This window comes from Phaethon aethereus (genome assembly GCF_964289735.1).
Source record: "Phaethon aethereus genome assembly, chromosome: 10".
NCBI classification, from domain to species: domain Eukaryota; kingdom Metazoa; phylum Chordata; class Aves; order Phaethontiformes; family Phaethontidae; genus Phaethon; species Phaethon aethereus.
This window is the reverse complement of record NC_138586.1, coordinates 449,688-469,618: the sequence shown is the minus strand read 5'-3', so window position 1 is coordinate 469,618 and position 19,931 is coordinate 449,688. Positions and strand designations below refer to the sequence as shown.

Genomic DNA, 19,931 nt, shown 5'->3' with positions numbered 1-19,931 from the left:
GCTCTGGGCTCAAGTTGAGGGGAGCCTGGTGATGCTCCAACCCACGATCTCCTCCCTGCACCATCCCCTCCGAACCGCGGTTCCCAATGCAAGAGGCGCAGCTTCGGCCGGACCGGCCCCCGGCAGCGTAACATCAAACAGCACCTTCATGATCACGGCCATCTTCCAGGCTGCTGCCGCGGTTCCTCCCTCCCTAACCTCATTCCCGGTATTTGCGATTCAGTGGCAAAGCAACGCAACCCGGCCCGCGCGGCTCTTCCTCCCGGCCCGCGCTCCAGGATCGCTGCGCCGGAGGAGGGACTTGAGCCAGGCGACGAGGAGACCTTGTGTAGACCTGGGCACCCAAGTCGCTCCCAGCAGGGAGCTGAAGGCGACACAACCAGACAGGCCAGAGCTTCCCAAAACTCACCTTCAGGTCTGACCGGCTGCTGCAAACCGCCTCGGGCACGATCCGGCCTCTTTCAGCCCAGGCCCGGTCCCCTCGCGGCCTCCGCCTTCCGGGTGGCCGGCAACGACGGCAGTTTCGCCGCTTGGCACCTACCGACGCACGACGGCGGGGAGATGGCGTACGCTCGGCCCCCCCGGCAGGCTGCCTGCCGCCCGGCGGGCCTTTGGGCACCGCAGCCGGAGACGCCCCGGCTCGCGGGATGCCGCGAGCAGGGGAAGCCAAGCGCGCGGGGCTGCGCCGCTCGGGTCGCGCTCCTGGCGACCGCTTCTGGAGCTGTGCTCTGGAAGATGCTGCCCAAGACGGCCTCCTGACCCGCGGAGAAGGGACCCGTAAACCCTCAGCGCCCCGGGCTACGGAGCCCTGCTCCCTGGCTGGGACAAGGCCGGGGGCAGCTCGAGGGGCTCCCACCCTGCCCCTCGAACGAGCAGAGGAGAGCACGGTGCCCACCCCAGGAGGCAGAAGGGAACAGTGGCTTGTTTCTACAAAAAAAGCTGCCTGTGTGCTGCTTAATTTAGGCTAATTAATCCCTGCTGGACCCCCTGTTCAGGCTTCAAATACACATTTTTTTCTTTTATTTTAAAGCTGAAAGGAAGGCACGCAAAGAGTGCGGAGAAAGCACAGGCAGAGGTTTCGGTCCTCAGTCTGCAGGGAAGACCAGCACCCTCGGGGGCATGAACAGGAGAAGGGGAATTGAGCCCTATCACTTAAACAGTGTGCTACAGGACATAAATAGGTTTTCTTCATTTTGTACTCTCAGAGCTACGTGAAACAGCGGAGAAGTCTGAAGGCAAGCCAGAGCTAACCACATTTCATACAAGATCTTTTTTTAAACCTGGCCAGCAGATTATGCAACACTGAAGTGGGAGACAGCTGATGGTCTGCGAAGAGAACTCCACTGAGAAGAAACAGCGGCTAATCTTCGAAATCCACTGCAAGGCAGCAGAGGGGGGACATCAGCCCGGGGTCTGGAGCCTGCAGCGACCCGCGCTGCGCCAGCGCTGCCCTGCGGCACGGGCTGTCGCAGAGGATGCTGGCAGCCCACACGCCCCTCGAGGCGCGAGCACAGACAGACATGGCCATCACTCGAGTTTCCCAGCACAAAACCAGGGCTGTTTGCAAGTGTTTGCAGCCCCGGTGCTTGCTATTGCCAGCAGGAGGGAGCCCTGGGTGCCAGGACTGCAAAAACAGCAGCAGGAGAAGGGGGGGGTCCTTCAGCAAGGGCCCGGCTCTCCCTGCAGCCCGGCATGCCAAGCAGAAATCCTGGGCTCCTGGTTAAATTAACCTTAAATCTGAAAACCTACCCGGGGCAAGAAACCTGCAGCTCAGCCAGTGCTCACGCTCCGGGAGACGGAGGGCAGAGAAGCCGCAGAGGCCACCAAGCCCCTCTCCCAGCTGCCTGCTGGGCAAAAAGGAGCGTTTCCAGGCCCGGGTCGCACCGCCAAAGCGCCAGCAGAGCACAGGGCTGGGATCTCGCACCAGCACAGCTCTGCTGGCAAAAGCCCTGGCTCAGGCGCAGCTCGATACCGGCCCAACCGCTTTCTGTCAGGATGAACCAGCTCCCAGGCAAACGCTGCATTTGGGGCGAAGGCTCAGCGGCTGCTACGACTGTAGGGAAGCCGGGTGTGGGGCAGAGCTTTTAGATATAAGGGGGGGAAATACACGTCACCCTTCTGCACGTGGGGAAATGGTAAATCTCAAACCTGGAAAGAGCTCGCATTGCGGCTCACGGAGGGGTGAGGAACACCATCTCTGCCCGCGGCGTGATTCACGCCCAGCCAAACCTCCTCTCCCACACCCAGGCAGCGGGAACCCAGCTCCGAGACGGAGCGGAGGACCCCGCGCCACCCCCACAGCGCTGTCGCCCCCAAAACGGTCAACAGCGTACAGGGTGTCGACTGCGTAGCAGGGCAGCCGTGCCCCAGGGCACACGCACCAGCTTGCGCCAAGGGCAGCCCCGCGGCTGCCACGGCACAGAGGGCCACCGTCCCCCCACACCACCGTCCCCCCGTGCCAGGGCGGCACCTCCCGCTGCCCTCCCTGGTGGGGACGCTGGGGTGGGGACATCTCTGCTGCCCACCCTGGGGTCCTACGAACTCGGCTTCTTCACAGGGCCGCTACCTGCTCTCTGCGGTCCGCGTTTCGATCGCTGTCGCAGGATGTGGTCCCTTCGCCCTCCCTCGGTGGCAGCCTCCCGCGCACCGCACGGGAGGGAGCGCGGTGCCGAGGAGCGGCGGCGGCGGCTTGGGGACACCTGCGCCGCTCCTCTCCGCAGTGCCTCCCCCGCGCCCCAGGGCGCTGGCAGCACCGCTCCCTGGGCGCCGACGCGGGGCTTACGCTGAAGATGACTCGATGGGCAGAGTACGTCGGGGCCACACGTGTCTGCCTATACGCAACGTGCGCAACCAGCTCGACAGCCAAGTGCCCCGCATTCAGGCTCACGGGGAAGCGAAGAGGGGCAAGAGGCATTTTCGAATTCCCACTTCAAGGTGCTCTCTGAAAAGGTGCCTCCGAAGGGCAGGACTGCATCTTTAGTACGGCTGAGAAATGTATTTCAGCTGTTATTTTAAGCAGAACGACTGACTAAGCTGAAAACTCTCAACTATGTAGGAAAAGCCTAGAGGTCTGAAACTTCCAGAATCAGAAAGAAATACCAAATAGCTTTTAGTTCTTCAAAGATTAGTTTGTCAAGGTGCTGGAGCTGGATTTGGAGGAGGAAGAGGTTTGGAAAGACACCCCATCATCCTGGCACATCCCAATGCACCCCTGCTCCATCCCTGCTGGGGTCCTGGAGTCAAAGCGTGCCCTGTAAGAGCAGTGAGTGCTGATGACTGGCACAACGGCTCTGTGAGGACATTCTGGCTCCTTCTCCGCCTGCAAGACATCCATTTGCTATCTATTTTAGCTCAGTCACTCCAAACCCGCTTGCCCTGGTTGCCTGGGGGAAGGTGCAGCCCAGGACTGACACCTCTGAGAAAAGCCATTCCTACTGCGGACCCAAAAATCCCTCTCCCCAGCACGATGCACCGGCAGAGAGAAGCAGGACGACGTGAACAACGGCACAGCCACGCTCGGGAAGGCCAGCAGCGCTGCAAAACCCAGGTGTGATTTTTCTGCTCCGTATTTCGGTGTGGAAACTCGGAGCGCATCTCCGCTCCTTCCTCCTCGCGCACCGAGCTGCGCCCGACTGTGGATCGCAGCTGCTGCTGGCAGACACGGCACCGCGGGCACACTGTTCCCCTCTCCAGATCATCAGGACAGCAACAAGGTCCTTATTGACTGAGCAAAGAACGAAACGCTGATGCTGCCTGCAGGAACCGCGGGGGTTAGGCAGCACCTTCCCGGCCCGAGAGCCCCGGTCGCTCTCCCAGCTGCGGACGGTGAGGAACAAGCTGCAGCTCCCCGTGCAAACGCGTCCCCGTGCGCTTCGCTACGGGGAAACGACCCCGGTCAGCACACGCAGCATCCCCACAGCCCCGCCGGCTGCTTGGACCACCAGGCAGCTTGGGGAAGTGCGTGGGAAGCCGCGGGGCTCGCGTTGCCCCCGGCAAGGGCTGGGGTGATGCGAAGAGCCGTCAGGTTTGCTCAGGCACTGGCAAACCGCTCCCGAAGCCGCATCAGCGATCCCTGCAGTAGCCTGCTGTTTTTATTCTCGGGAAAGGTGTTGGTTCAAGGAACCGTTGCTTAATTTAGCAATTAAAAAAAAAAAATCAATAGCCCATTAAGAAGAAACTAATTGCGACAGCCTCTCTCCATGTATCGCTTCAGTAAACAAAGCTGCAAATTAATTTGCTATTAATTGGTATGTGCACTTTGAAACAACAGTAAGGTATTAAACGCCGCCTTCCCCTCGAATGTTTTCCACGGGAGTGCATCGCTGATGAACTCCTGACTCCGGCGCCGCAGCCAAGAGGCAGCGTCACTCTGCTGGCGCAGGCTCTGCCGCGCAGCTCGCACGAGCGCTTCCCTCGGCGATGCAAACAAAAGGTGCCTGATCGCACACCGGGAACACAAAGAGTTTTACAGATCAAGCGGTCAAAGCAGCACGGTCAGCAGAATCCCTTTCTTCAGCGGGATTAGAGGTGACCCCCTCCCTCCGACGCTTTCTGTAATCCCTGCACAAAGCCTGTCCCGCTGGCTGCTGCCTTCAGCCTGAACGTTGCTGTTCGCTACAGAATTCGGGGCGCGGGCAGAAGAGATGGCCGTCGGCGGCTGTGACGGCAGGAAGGACAGCGGGGACAGGGACCAGCCCTGCAAGGGGATGCTGCTGTCACGGCAAGGACGGAGAGTGCGTCCCCGCCTGCACCGAGGGCTGGGGACAAGGCACTCTGCCTACGCTGGCACAGGGTGAGGCCGGCCCCGAAGCCAGGACGGATCAGAGAGCTGAGGAAGAGAGCTTTAACGAGCGGGGGGAGGATGAACGAGGACCAGCACAGGGCACTGAGGAACAGGCAGCAGCCTGAGGAGAGGGTCTGAGGTGGGATGGCTCAACAACTACATGGGAGACACAGGGGTGAAAACTGCAGCCACCACCCCGGGTTACAGAAATGGGATGATAGCCCAGAGACAGCCAAAATAACTCCTCTCTCCTCAGAGCCCTGGAAGAAGAGCAGAGCATTGCTCTGGCTGGGGAACCGCACCAGTTCAGAGCACGGCATGCCCAAGAAAGTGTGGACAAAGAGGGGACAGTCTGGATTGCAGAGAAACTGGGAGCAGTGCTGTGAAGAAACTTGAAAAAAAAAACAAAGCCTAATAATGAAACCACCTCAGCCCAAAAAATAGAAGGGAGGATGGGCTGTCCACAAGTATGTTACGGGCTGCTGGAGGGATGAGCAAAATAATTTTCCCCTTGTCCACAGTGGATGCGATGGGGCAGAGTTAAAGGCTTAAACTGCAGCAGGAAAGTTTCAAGTGGGACTTGGTAAAAGCTTCCTGGCACAGAGGAGCACGAGGCACCAGATGCCACCATGGGAACAGGCAGCGTCTCTGTCGCACGTTCATGACAGGGTGGGTCGTCACGATGCGCCTCGGGACAGGCGCCCATGGGGACAATCCCTTCCAGCCCTCCTTGTCTGGGACCCTCCGCTTCCACGTTCACGTCACTGAGCGTTTGAGCAGCTCAGGGAAGAGCGGGATGAGAGGGGCTCTCCCGGGCTTTCTGCCCAGCTAGCAGCAAATTACACAGCAAAATGGGGATACAGCAGCTGGGGGCAGCGCCTGGGAGTCCTTTGACAGCAAAGGTCAGAAAAACACTCTCGTGCTAATAGGAAAAGTAAGGCCAAAGTGCTTAGGAGGAAAGAGAGACTCATTTAAATGAGCCTTGATTTCACCAGCAGGCTCAGCCCCACCAGCGCTGCTTTGGGTGCCTCACCGCACAAAGTACCTTACACCAAAGGGCTTCCCCACGTCACACCCGCCCCCCCTCTCCTCCCTCGGGAAGGGCTGCGCTCCCTTCCAGCCCCGGTTCACCCAAGCCCTGCAGAGGACGTAGGCACATCCTTGTCCGGCACGAAGGACTTGCCGGCGAGCGCGGCGCAGCCCCAGCTCACCGACAGCGGACGCAGCAGCCCTGGGGAGCGTCGACGCCGGGAACGACGCCGCAGAAGGGAGGGCCGCGCCGGCGAGCACCCGCCCCAACCCTGCGCAGGGAGGACCCCTCGCCCACGGCCTTGCCAGACATTCCCAGAATCGCTGCCTGTGCCTCCGTCCCGCTCTGACCTCCCGGCTGACTCGAGCTCCTCGGCTTCCCTCCTGGGATGGGGACCTGCTACGGCCAAAACACCTCCCAGGCGCGGGCACACCCCACCCGATAAATGCGTGCAAGCAGCTGTGGGGATTTTATACTGCTTCCTTGCTGGCACCTGCGGACACCCATCGCTTCCCTCCTCCTCTCCGTCAGACGGTGGAGAGGACTTTTGCTGAACCCACCCCAGCATGGCGGGGTCCCACCCTCCCCTTCCCAAGGGGAAACAAGTTAAAACATAATTAACAGAAGCGCCCTGGAGCTGAGAAGGGCCCCTGCGACAGCTCCCGCGCCTGCCTGGGCGGAGGCGGTTTTGATGCAAGCGGCGGTTACGTGACCACGAGCCCCTCTCGGGCCAGCCACGAGGACGGCGCGGCCACGCAAGGTGGCCGCGGCCGCTGCGTGCTGCTCCGACGCGCTCTGCAGGCACAACCAGCAATTGCCTTCCCAGCTTTCCCGGAGCGCTCGTCACTTTGATACCCAAGTGCTTTGCAAATATTAACTAATTTACTTTAACAGCACCCCTAGACAAGAAAGAGGGGGTGTAACGAGCCCAGAGTTTGACAGGGAATTTGAAGCGCGGAGGCACCACGGTCAAAATGATTTGTTGTTTCTGGGAGCGCAGCTGGAAATGCGCCGGCCTTTGAAGGCATGGCGCAGGCTACAGCACACTGAGCATCCAAAGCATCCCGTGCATCCCGTCACTCCAGCCCGGAGCTTCCCAGGGCACCTTCCTCATCACCCCCTCAGCCCCCCGACTGCTCTCACCAACCTCCACTTGCTGGCAGATCTGTATCAGCTTGGCCATCTGGTTTTCTAGTTCACTGTTGCGTTTAACCAGGTTGGTGAGATTCGTCTCCAGGGTTTGCTGCGAGTCCAGAAATGGGAAAGGAGAAAGAGAAAAAAGAAAAAGGTCAGCAAAGCCAGAGGACTGTCCCCATTCCCCGTTCGCGACCGAGACCATTCGCCACCCAACACGCTGCCTGAGGGACCGACAGCTTGACTGACTTTGGGCAAAGGCTCTTGGGCTCCTCGCAGCTCCCGCCCAGGCCGGCGGGTTGTGCGAGTGCTCGGCCCACGACGCGGCTCAGCACCGGGGCGGCCCTGAGAGGGTCACCAGCCGGAGGTGACGGCGTGGGCGTCTGCCCTTCGCTGCTCCTCTGGAGACGGCTTGGGAAGCGGGGTGGGTTGTGTTACTGCAGCAAAGCTTCTCCTGCGTTCCCTGGAAAACTTTACAGGCAGCCGGGATAACGTTGGAGAACCCAAGTTTCTCAAAAACGTTCCCAAACCACTTGCTGCTGCTGAACCCTCCGACAAGGTCAGAGAGGCTGAACGAGCTGCTCCCTGTGTTTCTAGCAGGAAAGAAGCCAGCACGGCTACTTTTGTCACCACTTTTGTTTTGCACGTGGTAAGAAAGCCAAACAAGAGCCTGCTGAACTATCAGAGGGGGATTTCCCTCCTCTGCAATCCATCTGCGCTGGAGCAACGCAGGCACAGGCAGGGAGAGCAACGCGGCAGCTCCGAGGGACCCACGGGCACAGCTCCCCGGCGCGGGCAGCCAGCCGTCGGCAGCCTCCGCCAGCCCCTGCCGAAAGCTGGCCGCGTCCAGCCGTGCCCTCCCACCGCGTCCCACCTTTCTGTTGGAGTACGAGAGCTACCCGCTGCGTCGGCCAGCCAGGGAGCCTGCCCACCCCGAACGCACCGCTGCTCTTTTCTGTCCCTGCTCTCCCCTCCTCATCCTCTTGGTACTGGAGATAAAAGGCCCCTGGGAGAAGGCCGTGGGCCCCACCGCAAGCTGCCTGCGTTCCCCTTCCCAGCTGCCCGCCACGCTGCCTCTCGCTCGCGGGAGCGGGTCGCCGCCGGCGGGTCGCAGCCCGAGCGGCGCGGGGATGCCGGGCAGCGCGGTCTCTTCCTGCAGTATTCATAGGGCAGAACGGGATCCAGCGGAGCGTGGAAAAACAGCCCCTTCGAAAAGATTCCGATATCTGCGGACACACAGTGGACTCGTATTTTTCTGGATATCAATAATTTAGGTGGCACCGCATTTCCATTAAAATATGCAGCTCCACTAAGAGGAAATGGTTCATAACAAAGTGCTCGCTACCTGTTGCAGCGCTTGTCGGGAGAATGATATCTTATTAATATTTTAAACTTCAGGGCTGGAAGAGGATCCCCGTGGTGTTTTATTCATCCTCGGCTAGAACCTGCAGTCCGAGGCTTTCATCAAGACTCCAGCAGACCCATAAACACAGCCTTTCTCCGCACGCACAGATAATTTGGGGACTAGTTAGCCAAGAGAACTTGAATCATAGTCATGAAGCACAGGCAAAGCATTCATTCCTGAAAAACCGCTGGCTCCTAAAATACTCCGAGCTCGTTTGCAATCCTGCAAATTGCTAGCCAACGGCGGGCGAAGCAGAACACAGAAACAGGCTTGAAAAATGAAATAAAACCCAGGGTGCCTTCATCAAGTGGAAAGTGCTTTGCACAACAATGCTGTATCGGTAATGAAAAAGCCAGCTGCTAACAGTTCCTGCCGCCCTCTTTCCTTATAGCTCAATATTATTAGAGATAATTTAACTAAAGCATTGAACATTTAACTTGCTAATTATCTTCCTCCTCACCAGCGCGGCTGCACTGAAGTCGCAGCTTTGAAACTGCAGCCGATCTGCTTTAATGTTCCAGGGCTGCCGGCGGAGGGCAGGGAGGGGCGGGGAGGGAGATGAACTCGAGGTACACCCTTTGAAGCACACAGGTCCCAAACACATTTGCAGCACCCCGAGTTTTCCAGGGGACAGCATGGCTCCTCCCCCATGCACAGAGACGCACGAAACCTGCCGCCGAGCACGCACCCGTTCGTTACGCGTGTGCTGACGCCACAGCGATGCTGAAGCGGTCGGCAGCGTTTCACTCCCGTTAACGACTGCGCAAGCAGCAAGCACCCTCTCTTGCTGCTCCCTGGTTTGGCAGGGCTTCCTCGGCAGCACGAGAAAATGCAGATGGAACCATTTCCTCCTGTTTGATTTGCTGAAACAAATAAAATATACTAGAAGCTTTGATTACACCAGCTGGCTATTTTGCAGGTATATATAAATCACAGCAATTATACGGGCTGTTTTTTAATTGCGTTATAACACGTTCATAATTTCCCTGAACATTCACCTTCTGGCCTGAAATACAGACGATTTGATTTCTCTACAATTGGGAAGTGAGAAAAAGAGATAAAAGGGACACCCCCCCCCACGTCCTTGAGCAAAAGCCACTGGCGCTCAGGGAGACGAAGGGCCTGGGCCGCCGGGTGATGGAAACCCGCTCACCCGGGGATGCAGGGCCAGAGAGGAGGAGGAGGAGGAGGAGGAGCGCACAGCCGCGGTCACCACGGGAAAGCAGCCGAGCCCTTCCCAGCCTGAGCTGGCCCGCGGCCGTACGGCTCGCAAAATACCCTGCCGGGACTGACCCCTCTCCTGCAGCTCGGACAAAGCAGCTCGGCGGCTGCACCCCACTTCCCAGCAGGTCACCGGATCCAAAATAAATATACCTGGCACCCATGCCATACCTTCCCCAGGATGCCGGGGAAGGGCACCTGCGGCAGCTGGGTGGGATTCCTGCCGGGCCGAGGATGTGTTGTCGGGTCTCCTGGCACGGGGAAGGATCGCTGCTGGGTGTCCTCTGCCCGATTTGGAGCAGCACAGGAAAGCCAGATGCTACCAGTACCTTGCCCGGGATATCCGTAGTCCGCCACGCTCGCTCCTGAGGGAGCTGGTCGCGTTTTAAAACCCAAGTCAAAGTTCTTGATGGCATCCTGCCGCTGCAACGCTGCTGGAGCCATGGAAAACCCACGCCCGTGTCCCCGCTCCCAGCCAAAACGCTGCTTTGCGCGGAGCTTCTGCCCCAGGTAGCCGCCGGCTCCTTGGGGACGAGGGGAGCCGACGCGGCTCGTCTTGGGAACGCCGGCGTGGCTTCCCCTGGGGAGCAGCAGCCGAGCTGGGACAGCTGCAGCCGGGCCCCAGCAGGGCCGTCCCGACCCCGTTTGCCTCCCTCCCAGGTGCATTTCGGGGAGGGAGGGTGAGGCAGTGGTTGTGCAGCACCCTCCCAGCTCCGCCGCCGACGGCCGCTGCCGCGCTGCCGAAGAGAAGAGCCGGGCATTGCCGAGCACAGCACAGAGCAGGCTCCCCTCCGTGGGCACGGCGGGTCCAGAGCCCCGGCACCGCTCCTGTGCCGGCGGACGCTCCCGCTCCCGTCTCCCGGCCCCGCCAGGCAGTGAGAGGACTGAGGACGGGGCCCACCGGCTATTTACCACCGTCAACCCTGGCAGTGACTCGTCCCTCTGAGACGATGTCAGAATCAACTCCCAGCCCCCAGCAAAAAAAAAAAAAAAAAAGAAACCGGGGGAAAACACGACGAGCACGCCGGCTGCCTGCCTTTGCTACGAGAACTCCCCCAGGCAACGGGACAAGTGACAGAAAGACAGGACTGAGCTGCCGAGCAGCTCCTGCGCAGCTCCCGCCTTGTGACACTAATGCATTTTAAGTCGCTTTGGAGCAAAACTTACTCAGTAAAAGCTGGGAGCAAAACTTACTCAGTAAAAGCTGGGAGCAAAACTTACTCAGTAAAAGCTGAAATAAACTGCCAGCTTTCAGTGCCCGGTATCGCCCTGACCGGCAGAGCTGACCCAGAAAACCAAGCGATTTGTTACGGCCATGTTCTGATGGCGTTTCTAAGGGTGCTGAGGAGAGCCTGGGGCTGGGATCTCAGCCCAGCAAGCCCGGGGCTGGATCCTGCTCTCGGTGGGGCAAAGCCACCGTTCCAGCTCCTAATTTGCAACGAGGTAAAAGAGAGGAAAAGCGGGGAAGCTTTGCTGGGCTGCGCAGGGACACCAGTACAGAGGGGGGGCAGGCAGGACCAGCGGTAAGTGCTCCTCCACAAGCGTACCGCACCTCGCGTCTCCTTGGGCACTTAAATTTAGGAGAGAACCCAGGTAACAGGGCTAAATGAATGCAACATTTGCAGCTGCTTGTTGTGCCACCGCCTAATTAGCACATACTGGATTTGCATCTTATTGGCTCTTCTTGAGCAGCTTCTTTTGGACTGGGCTAACCAGCACTGCTTGAACTTGTCCAATTATGGGGAGCAAACCCCCCTTCTGCCTCGCCTCCCGAGAGATAAGAAAACACGCTGGGTTTGTAACGCAATCCCTCCCTGCGCCGGCCGGCTTTGCACGTACCCCCAAGGCCGCCCCCCGTGGGACACCGTTACAGGCGCGGCAGGTTCCCAGCAGCTCTAGCGCTTAATTACTGGATGGTCCCAAAACCAGCCTAATGAGAGCAGACGAACCTGTGCAGAAGTCTGCTCAACCACCAAAGCAGCAAGACGTTACTTACTCCTCCTTCCCATGGCAGCTCTGCCAAAGGGCTCATGCACGGCTGCTCCCCTCGCCCTCGGGCACACCCGCGGGCACCCGACCCCTGCACCGCTGCGACGGATGAGGAAACGACACGCCGACCCCGGAGGCCCTGAGGGCTTGAGCTTGACGTGTTTCCCCACCAGCTTTCCTGGCCAGGCACCGACGAGCGCAGCCGGACGGGGCGCAGCTCTCCTCCCGCAGCACGGCGGGCAGGAAGGCAGCGCCTGGCTCTCGCGGGCAGCTGTATCGTGCATCGGTTTCTTTTTATCTAATTAGATTCTATCTAATCTAACAAGCACTGCTTTGGCCTCTGGCTTGTAACATCTCGGGCTTCTCGCCACAGAGGATGCGAGTCCATCGCTGCAGGAGGGATGGGGAACTGCCACTCAGATGCTTGCTGGAGAAAGCGCCCTGCGGGCAACCGAATGTCCTGACGTCTCCGAAACGGGATACACCGCAGTTAGGTGTGAGCTGAACGCACCCCGTCCGAGAGCGCAACCCAAGGGGCGACCCTCCGCCTGCTCACACAGGGGCTGCCCCGGCCGTGCCGGGGGGTGGCCTGGGGCACGCGGGGCAGGAGCCTGCGCTGGCAGGGACCTCCCCGGGATGCTCCTGCGCCCACCTCAAGCCCCCATTTCCTTAAGGAAGGCTGCCAGGGGCTCCCCTCGCCAGGCTCCCTCTAAATAAGAAGTGTGTTTTCTCCAAGGGGAGGCAGCCAGACTTCTCCAAACCCATCACCTAAGGAGACAATAAGGTTTTTTTACCCTTCACATAATTACTGTGGTTGTTACCGCTCTGGACGCCGGTGCTGCAGGTGGTTTTCTCAGCAGCTCCCCCAGGGCCTGGCTACACATCAAGGTAAAAGTCTCCATTAGCGCCCAAATTCCCTTACCCTGCTGGTAGGAAGGGAAGCACTCCTTGCCCAACGCATGGGCGCAGGCATGCGACCACATGCCTGACAGAGCTTAAGAGCAGCAACATCAGAAGGGCGGCTGATTTGGAGACCCGCAGCCCCCCTGCAGTGGGTGCAAGGCAGCAGAAACCTCAGGCCAGTGACCCCAGAGCACCGCGGCTGCAATAGCTGCCGACGATTCCAGCCTGCCGTCGCCCCAGCCCCTGCCTTGCAGCGGGGCAGGAGCCAAGGGCAGACGCTGGGTGGCCCACGTGCCCCCGCATCCCACCGTGCATCTCCACCGCAAGTCACCGACACCCCTGCAGCAGTCTCGCCGATACCAGCCACCGACTGGACGTGAAACCAGGGGTCCAGCAGCGTGCGCACAGCTGCCCGAGTTACGGTGCCTGCCAAGCACCAGCAGCGAAGTGCTTCGTCAGGGTGAAAGGTTTGATGCCAAAGAGCGAGGGAGTTAACAACGAAGACGGGAGCCGCTCCTCCTCTTGGATCTGCCAAGGGATTGGGGGAAAGCAAGAGGAGCGGCCAGGGCTTCTCCCCACGCTCTGCCTGGGTGCTCCTGCTGCCCTGTCACTAGCCCACGGCCACTAATGACACAGCAGTCGTCAGGGGCTCCTAAGCGGGGGAGTGGGTAAGCCTTCTTTGCAGCAGCAAAGAAGTGGTAACGAGAATGGCTTGTTTATCCTTCTCAGGAAATTCCTCTCCTCCCGCGGCTTCAGATGAGCTCTGGTTTTTGGCAGGACAAGAGGGAGGATGGAAACTGTATTGGCATTGCTCGCAAGGAGAGTTACAGCAAGCCTGTCCGATTTACACAGACATGGTTCGTGACCACTGAGGCAGCTGGAAAATCCCGCAGTTGGAGTGAAGAGGTGCTTAAAATGAAAGGACATGTCATATTTTCACTCACCCAGGTTCACAGCACTGTCAGCTTTGCATGAGGATGCTTGTCGGTGCCGCTGAAGGAGCCCTGGTGCCAGAACAGCTTTACACCTCGCAGGAAAAGCCACATCCTGCAGCCGCTGCCCTGTGAAGCCGCCGGGAAACCTCACCTCTTCCAGGATTTAACACAACACCCGCTTCTGCAAGCGCATCTCATCCTCCTGGCAAACCCACGCTGTGCTAGAGAGAGGTCCACGGCCAGCCGCGGGGCCGGCGCTAGGAAAGGCACCTTTGGTTTTTGGGGGGATGCCAGCAACAGCCAGGGCTTGCCCCGGATGCCGCCCGCTGCTGCCAAGGGGTGCGCGCTCATGGTGAAGGACCTTTCACGAATTAAAGGAGCGTTCTCCTTGCCTGTTGTTAAACCGAGGCAGGGCTACAGCATCCATGCTGACCACACCAGCGAGGCGACCCAGGGCTGTGGACCCCTGCGGGGGTAAGGCAGTGAGCACAACCCTGGCTCCTGGCTCTTCACCTCAGGACCTGGCCCCCAGACACCCTAGGGAGGTGCAGAGGAGACGTGCCTGGGACACGGGCCAGACGTGCAAACACAGGAGCAAGCCGCCTTCGCCCGGCTCCGCCAACCTCCTCTCTCCCTCGCCCAGGGCCCCCGCGCCGGCGAGGCGCTGACTGTACGCCCTCCCCGCCGGCCGGCGGCTGGGACGCAGGCGCTGGCAGGATCTCAGCCACCTTTCACAGCTCTCGGGGCTGGAAGCTCCTGGAAAAGAGACCGTAAGGCTGACGTGGCCCAGGATACTGCACTACAAAGGTCCGCGGGCTCCGGAGCACCTCCTGGACCTTCCCCGCAGGGCGCGGCAGCTCTGCCAGGGCCCCTCTCCTCCCCCTGCCCGCCACGGTCCTTGTCTACCAAGGAGGGCAGCACCTCCCACAAACGTCCGGCTGCGCAACTGCACCTACACGTCTTTCTGGAGCCCACCACGCTCCTCCTGGAGCTCGGCCCTCTGGATGGGGCAAACGGCCCGGCCTCTGCTTGGTCGTACTGCCACCGGGCCTGGGACCGATCCCGAGCGCCGCTCCATTGAAGAGGAGGAACGGCTCACTGGTGACGGACAACCTCTTGCTGCTGGAGCTCGTCCACACGAGCGCATCGCCCAAGGAACGAGCTGTTCCCTGGCCAGCCGCGTCGGTCCGTTTTCCTGGGTAAAGCGAGAGGAGGGATGAGAACAAGTCAGCTGACAATGCTCCCCGTTACGGAGTGACTAGACCATCTCCTACGTCATCACAAGGTGTGAGGGCTCTAAGTCCACGTGACGGCAGTGCACGGAGCAGGAAGCCGTGGGCAGCCTGCAGCGCCCAGGCTCACGTCTGCCTTGTCCTGGCAGCCAGAGGAGAACACCAGGAGCTGCCTGAAAGAGCGCTCAGCTTTCGCGCTCCCACCAAATAAACTTCCCGCAGAGGCTGGTTCCCTTCATCCCAGCGACAAGCCCGTGCAGGGCACAGCACAGCAGCTTTTTGGGTGGTCCCTCTTCTGCATCCTTCATCGCTGACGGAGACATCTTGGGACAGACCTTGTGATGACATCCGCTTCCCGGCTCCAGAGGGGCAGGGACATCTGGCAGCTCACCTCCAAGACCCCAAATCCTCCGGCTGCCGCAGGGCACGCACCGAGGTACATGGCTGCCCGACGGACGCGGTAGCTGCCCACGGCTGACGCCACGCGTGGGTTAACTACCAGAGTGACAGCAGCCCTTGCGTGAGAGCAGGTAGCCCGAGGAGCACATTTTCACGGTAACATGCTTCCACAGTCAGCCCTCCGCTACGTGCTGCCTCGACGGGTAGGATGGGAGAGGGTTCACAGCAGCATTCATCTACCGAAAGGTTGTTGTTTGCGTCTGTGCTGGTCACCCAGTTCCCGCTACGCTCACCAGAAGTAACGCCCGGGAGAAGTGGTGTTTGTCCCTGAGGTTTACAGCTGGAACAAAGCAGTGCAGCCACCCTGCAGCATCTGCTCCTCAATCCGGGTATCACGTGGTCCCGACATGATGCTGCCATGGCAGAGGGCTGACCTCAGCTGAGATGGGGCTCCCTCCTGGCCACCCCAGCTTGGCAGTGTGACAGACCTCCAAAACAGTAACAAGTTATACATAAATCAAGAAATCAGAAGAACAAGAGTTATCGGTGATACCAAAATGATGAGGAATTGGTTGGATGGCCGCATCCAGAGGGTAGTGGTCAACGGCTCAATGTCCAGATGGAGATCAGTGACAAGCGGTGTCCCTCAGGGGTCCGTACTGGGACCAGTACTCTTTAATATCTTCATCAATGACACAGACAGCGGGATTGAGTGCTCCCTCAGCAAGTGTGCAGATGACACCAAGCTGAAAAACCCACCCGTGCAGCCAGAGGAACATCGATACCTTTGGCCCTAGAGCAGCCAGACTGGTCCCAGCACCCACCGCTGCCTTTTTGAGCCACTTTTGGGCAGATCCTGACCGCAGAGATGAGTCTGGAGGACGAGGCGTCCCCCAGGGCTTTACCCCTGCGCCCAGCAAGCTCCGAGAGGACAGCTTACATTCAAGGCTGGACCATATCCCTTGACCCAGTGCCGGCTGCTTCGCTCACCTTCCAGCCTAAAACCATCCAGCTACAAAAAGGACCTGACGAGGCACTACCGAGCTCGCTCACCGGGCTCTTCTGCAAAAACACTGCAGAAACGCATGCGGCTTATTTAGGTCCTTCAGTGTTTATGTCCTTTAATCTTTTCAAAGCAATTATTCTACTATTGGATATTATCACGGTTTTCTGTATCATCGCAGCAGTGTTGAAAATTGTTTAAATATTTTATTAAATTCGTCCTGACTGTGACAAGCCAGTTTTTGTTCCTGAAGCCATCTAACCATTATCTGCTTGTTTGAGCTGTCCTATTTAAATATTCCAAGACTTTAGTCCCCAGTTCAGGCTGCGTCCTTTTCCACTTAAAAGAATGTGATTTTCAGACATCTTATTAAATTTGCTACGTTTGATGTAAAAATTCCCAAGCTCTGGTGTGTCCTGAGCTTATCTGTTTATCTTCCACTACTTTTATTTATTCCTTTAAAAAGGCAGAGCCAAAGGAGAAGACTTCCACTGCTCCAAGCAACGCCTTTTTCCAGGAATTTTCCTCTAGTGAGTTATTTCCACTTTCTTCTGAACCAGTACCAGGAGCTCTAGAGAGGTCGTGTCGTGATGCTCTGCTGTGGGTACCACCGGCAGCTACATGTGCCAAGGGGTGGAAGGGCTGCTGGGGAACAGACCTCCCCACCTCCCCCACCCGAGCCCCTCCCCGGGGATGGGTTACGGCGTGTCGAAGGAGCCGAAGCCGGCAGCAGCACCGGCAGTCCCTCCTCAGCCGCGGTCCGCCCACGTCAGCCCCAGAAATCCCCAGGAGTCACCTCAAGAGAAACTCTGGAAGCGGCTCTGCTGTCCCCACGGGAACCGAGCATCGCCTGCATCCCTGCTTCGCTGAGAAATCCCATCTCTGGTTAAAACAAGCCATTAATAACTCTTCTGTTTTATTCTGGCACAGTTATGAAACCAGGAAAATGTAGGAGAGAGGGCCAAAAAAGAAAGACGACCACCTGCTCCTTCAGCCCTAATTCTTCAGAGCCTTCAGCCCTTTCGGGTTTCTGTCTCTCCCATGCTGCAGAAGTGACTCGGGACCGGAGCATCCCGCCAGGACACGGTACGGACGCGGCTGCGGGGCTGGTCCCGCCGGCCACCTCGTCCCCCGCGCACATCTTCCCCCGAGCTCCGGCCAAGCACCCGTTTGCAGCTCAGGGAGGTGTTATCAGACCTGGGTGAGCACAAAGGACTTTGAAAGCTTTCTGAAGCTTCCTGCAGCTCTTTGTTTCCTAAGTGGGTTTTTGGGTTAGCCACGTTTATCATGCTTTCGGGTCATCGCGGTAGAAAGCGCAAGCTGCCTCGGCAACGATGCCGAAAGCCCTCCCTGCGACGGTGCACAGGGACAGCATGCTTGAGACGAGAGTAAGACGGAAGGTTCGGCCAAACCAAATGTTTTCCATAGACTGAAATTAAAATCTTATTTCGATTTTGACTCATTCTAACAGGGAGGAAGGGTGGGAATGAACTAAATGGCCTTGGGCAGTTGTAACCTCTACAGCTGCACAAAGTGTTTGGGCTTCCCAAATTTTTAATGGTGAGAAGAAGCAGAAATCATTACTAAAAGACCCATCCCCCAATGTGAGGCACCAAAGAGGAGTTGAGTGAACTATGCTTCAGAAGCACCTCTCTCTCCACTGATGAGAACAGGCATCCAATGGATTGCCTTGGATGCAAGCACCTCCAGCACGCGCGACTGCAGGCTGGGATGAGCAAACCCATCCAAAACTATTCAAAGTGAGGAAAATTTAAGGTCACTTCAAAGTTCTTCCTCCTCCTTAAAAAAGTCACAGTTAGGAAAATACCCCTGCAAAATGCTTCGCTAGGAAAAAGGTGGGAGCCTTCAAAATCAAGCGATTTACCATGCGCCTTCTCCGTTCCAGCTCTCCCTGACCTCCGGGCACGGCAGCATGCGGCCATGGCACCCCCGCAAGCCTGTTCCCTTCCCTGCCTGCTCACGCAGGTGGTGAGATGACAAATCTGACAGCTGGCTAGAAAACTGGCTTCATTTAACCAGAAAAGCAACAGCCTGATGATTTTTCTTGATAACTCTCTGGAGGTAGCACGGGAACGCGCTCCTTTCACCTCCTGGAGATACTGCTGCGGGTCCCCGCACCGGAGACGGAGGATTTGTGTGCCGGCAGCAATGCAGGTTCTTTCCTGAGATGCTCAGTGTTTTAAAAGACACCTAAGGTGACCAAATCCTGCTGTGCAAGGCGTTCTAGATCTCCTAGAGTCTGCGAGACCCCCGCGGGGTGGAAGGCTTACACGGCCCCGCACCCCCAGAGCGGCACCGCCAGCAGGTCATGAGCCGGACGGGGGAGAAACCCACCCCACGCCCGGGTCAAGGTTAGGCAGCAGTTACACACACAGCCCTTGGAAAGCAGAAGCTTCAAAGGGCTTGCAACAAATCACAGCCTGTAACGCAGATTAACAACCTCAGACATGGAGCAAGGATTAGAAACCAGAATACACCGAGCGTCTGGAGGAGCCCTTCTGAATGCAAAGGAGTAACCAGAGGACAAAGCTAACCACAGTGCAGCTCCACAATAGATCAGCCCATGAGAAAACTGCCTCTCTGTTTTACAGCTGAGGAAGGACTGTCAGACATGAAATAGGGGTGGGATTGCAGCTAGCCGTACCCTGCTACCACTGGCTTTGAAGCCAAAAAGTGAACAAAACTCCTTTCAGCGTATAGAAGATAGACAACACAGCCTCATTCCCATAAATATGTATAACCTCGCGGAATAATCGACTGGTGGAACGGAAGATGCATCCTTTGAAGGATTTATATGAATACATGGTAGGCAAAGACAAAGAACAACATAAAAGTTGCCCTTAGAAGCTGCCCTGAAAAGGAAGGGAAGGGAAGGTGGGTGGAGACCAAGCCCAGCAAGCGTGAGTCTTCACGGGTTCGCTAACGATAGCGCAATTATGTTAACTACTCCTGCTGCAGATAATGGTATGGCTGCGAAGCGCCCTTAAGAACATTCCCCAGGGTATGTGAGAATCTCATGCGCAGATGGGGTTTCCAGGAAAAAGCAGCCTGACAAATACTGGTCTGAGTCACACAGGGAGCGTCAGAATAGCAGGAGACCAAGTGTCACTGATAATGTTTGGGATCAATTGTTAAAGACAGAAGAGGACAAGCTAAGAAAAAGAGCACGAACAAACATTTTTGCCATTAAGATTTCGTAAGGCAAAAAATAAAGACCATAATCATGCTTGAACATGAAACACTAAAATTAATTTAGACTATGAGGAAGAACAACACATGGAGAAGATTTAAGGAGGAACTGTAGGAAGCCTACAAAGGGACAAACGCAGGCAGTGAAGTGGGATCCCAGTGGCTTCAGTGGGCCAGAGCTGTGGGCAGGACAGCGTGAAAGGCCTGGGCTGAGCATCCCTCAGGAGCCTGTTCCTACAACATTCAAACTTGTTACAGACCAGACGGACAACACAACCATAATGAAAGGCATAATTATCAGGGGAGACATGGAAGTTTTAACGGACGAAGATGTAGGAAGTACTAACATGAATTATGAGCAATAGGAAAAATATGCCCTTGACTTTAAAAAAATAAAAAAAAAGAAAAAAAAGGAAGAAGCGGTATGGGTTGTGAGAGCAGGAATATTGTAACAAATTAAGAACTTTTTAAAACACTTGGACAATTGAAGCTCCAAATCAGACAGAGAACCAGCTCCATCTCTGGGGCTACTCACTCTTGTGAGGTCTTCCCTCCTCCTTCGCTGTCCCACCCTGGGCTCAGCGCTCCTGCCGGAAGCTCCACCAGGAGCGTTTCGGTGTCGGTAAACCCCCTGGGTTCTATCAAAAGGCTCAAAGCCTTTGTTAGTCATTTCCTGAGTTGCTCTGG

General features: G+C 57.6%; 1 protein-coding gene across 2 annotated transcripts in view; it reads right to left on the bottom strand.

The window, feature by feature from the left end:
- The window catches only part of MID2 (midline 2), a 76,587-nt gene that overhangs the window by 22,767 nt on the left and 33,889 nt on the right, over window positions 1-19,931 (bottom strand). For both annotated transcript variants that reach the window (XM_082004011.1, XM_082004012.1), the window contains exon 2: window positions 6,961-7,056. In XM_082004011.1, the coding sequence (XP_081860137.1) occupies window positions 6,961-7,056 (96 nt within the window). The remainder of the gene's footprint in view (window positions 1-6,960; window positions 7,057-19,931) is intronic.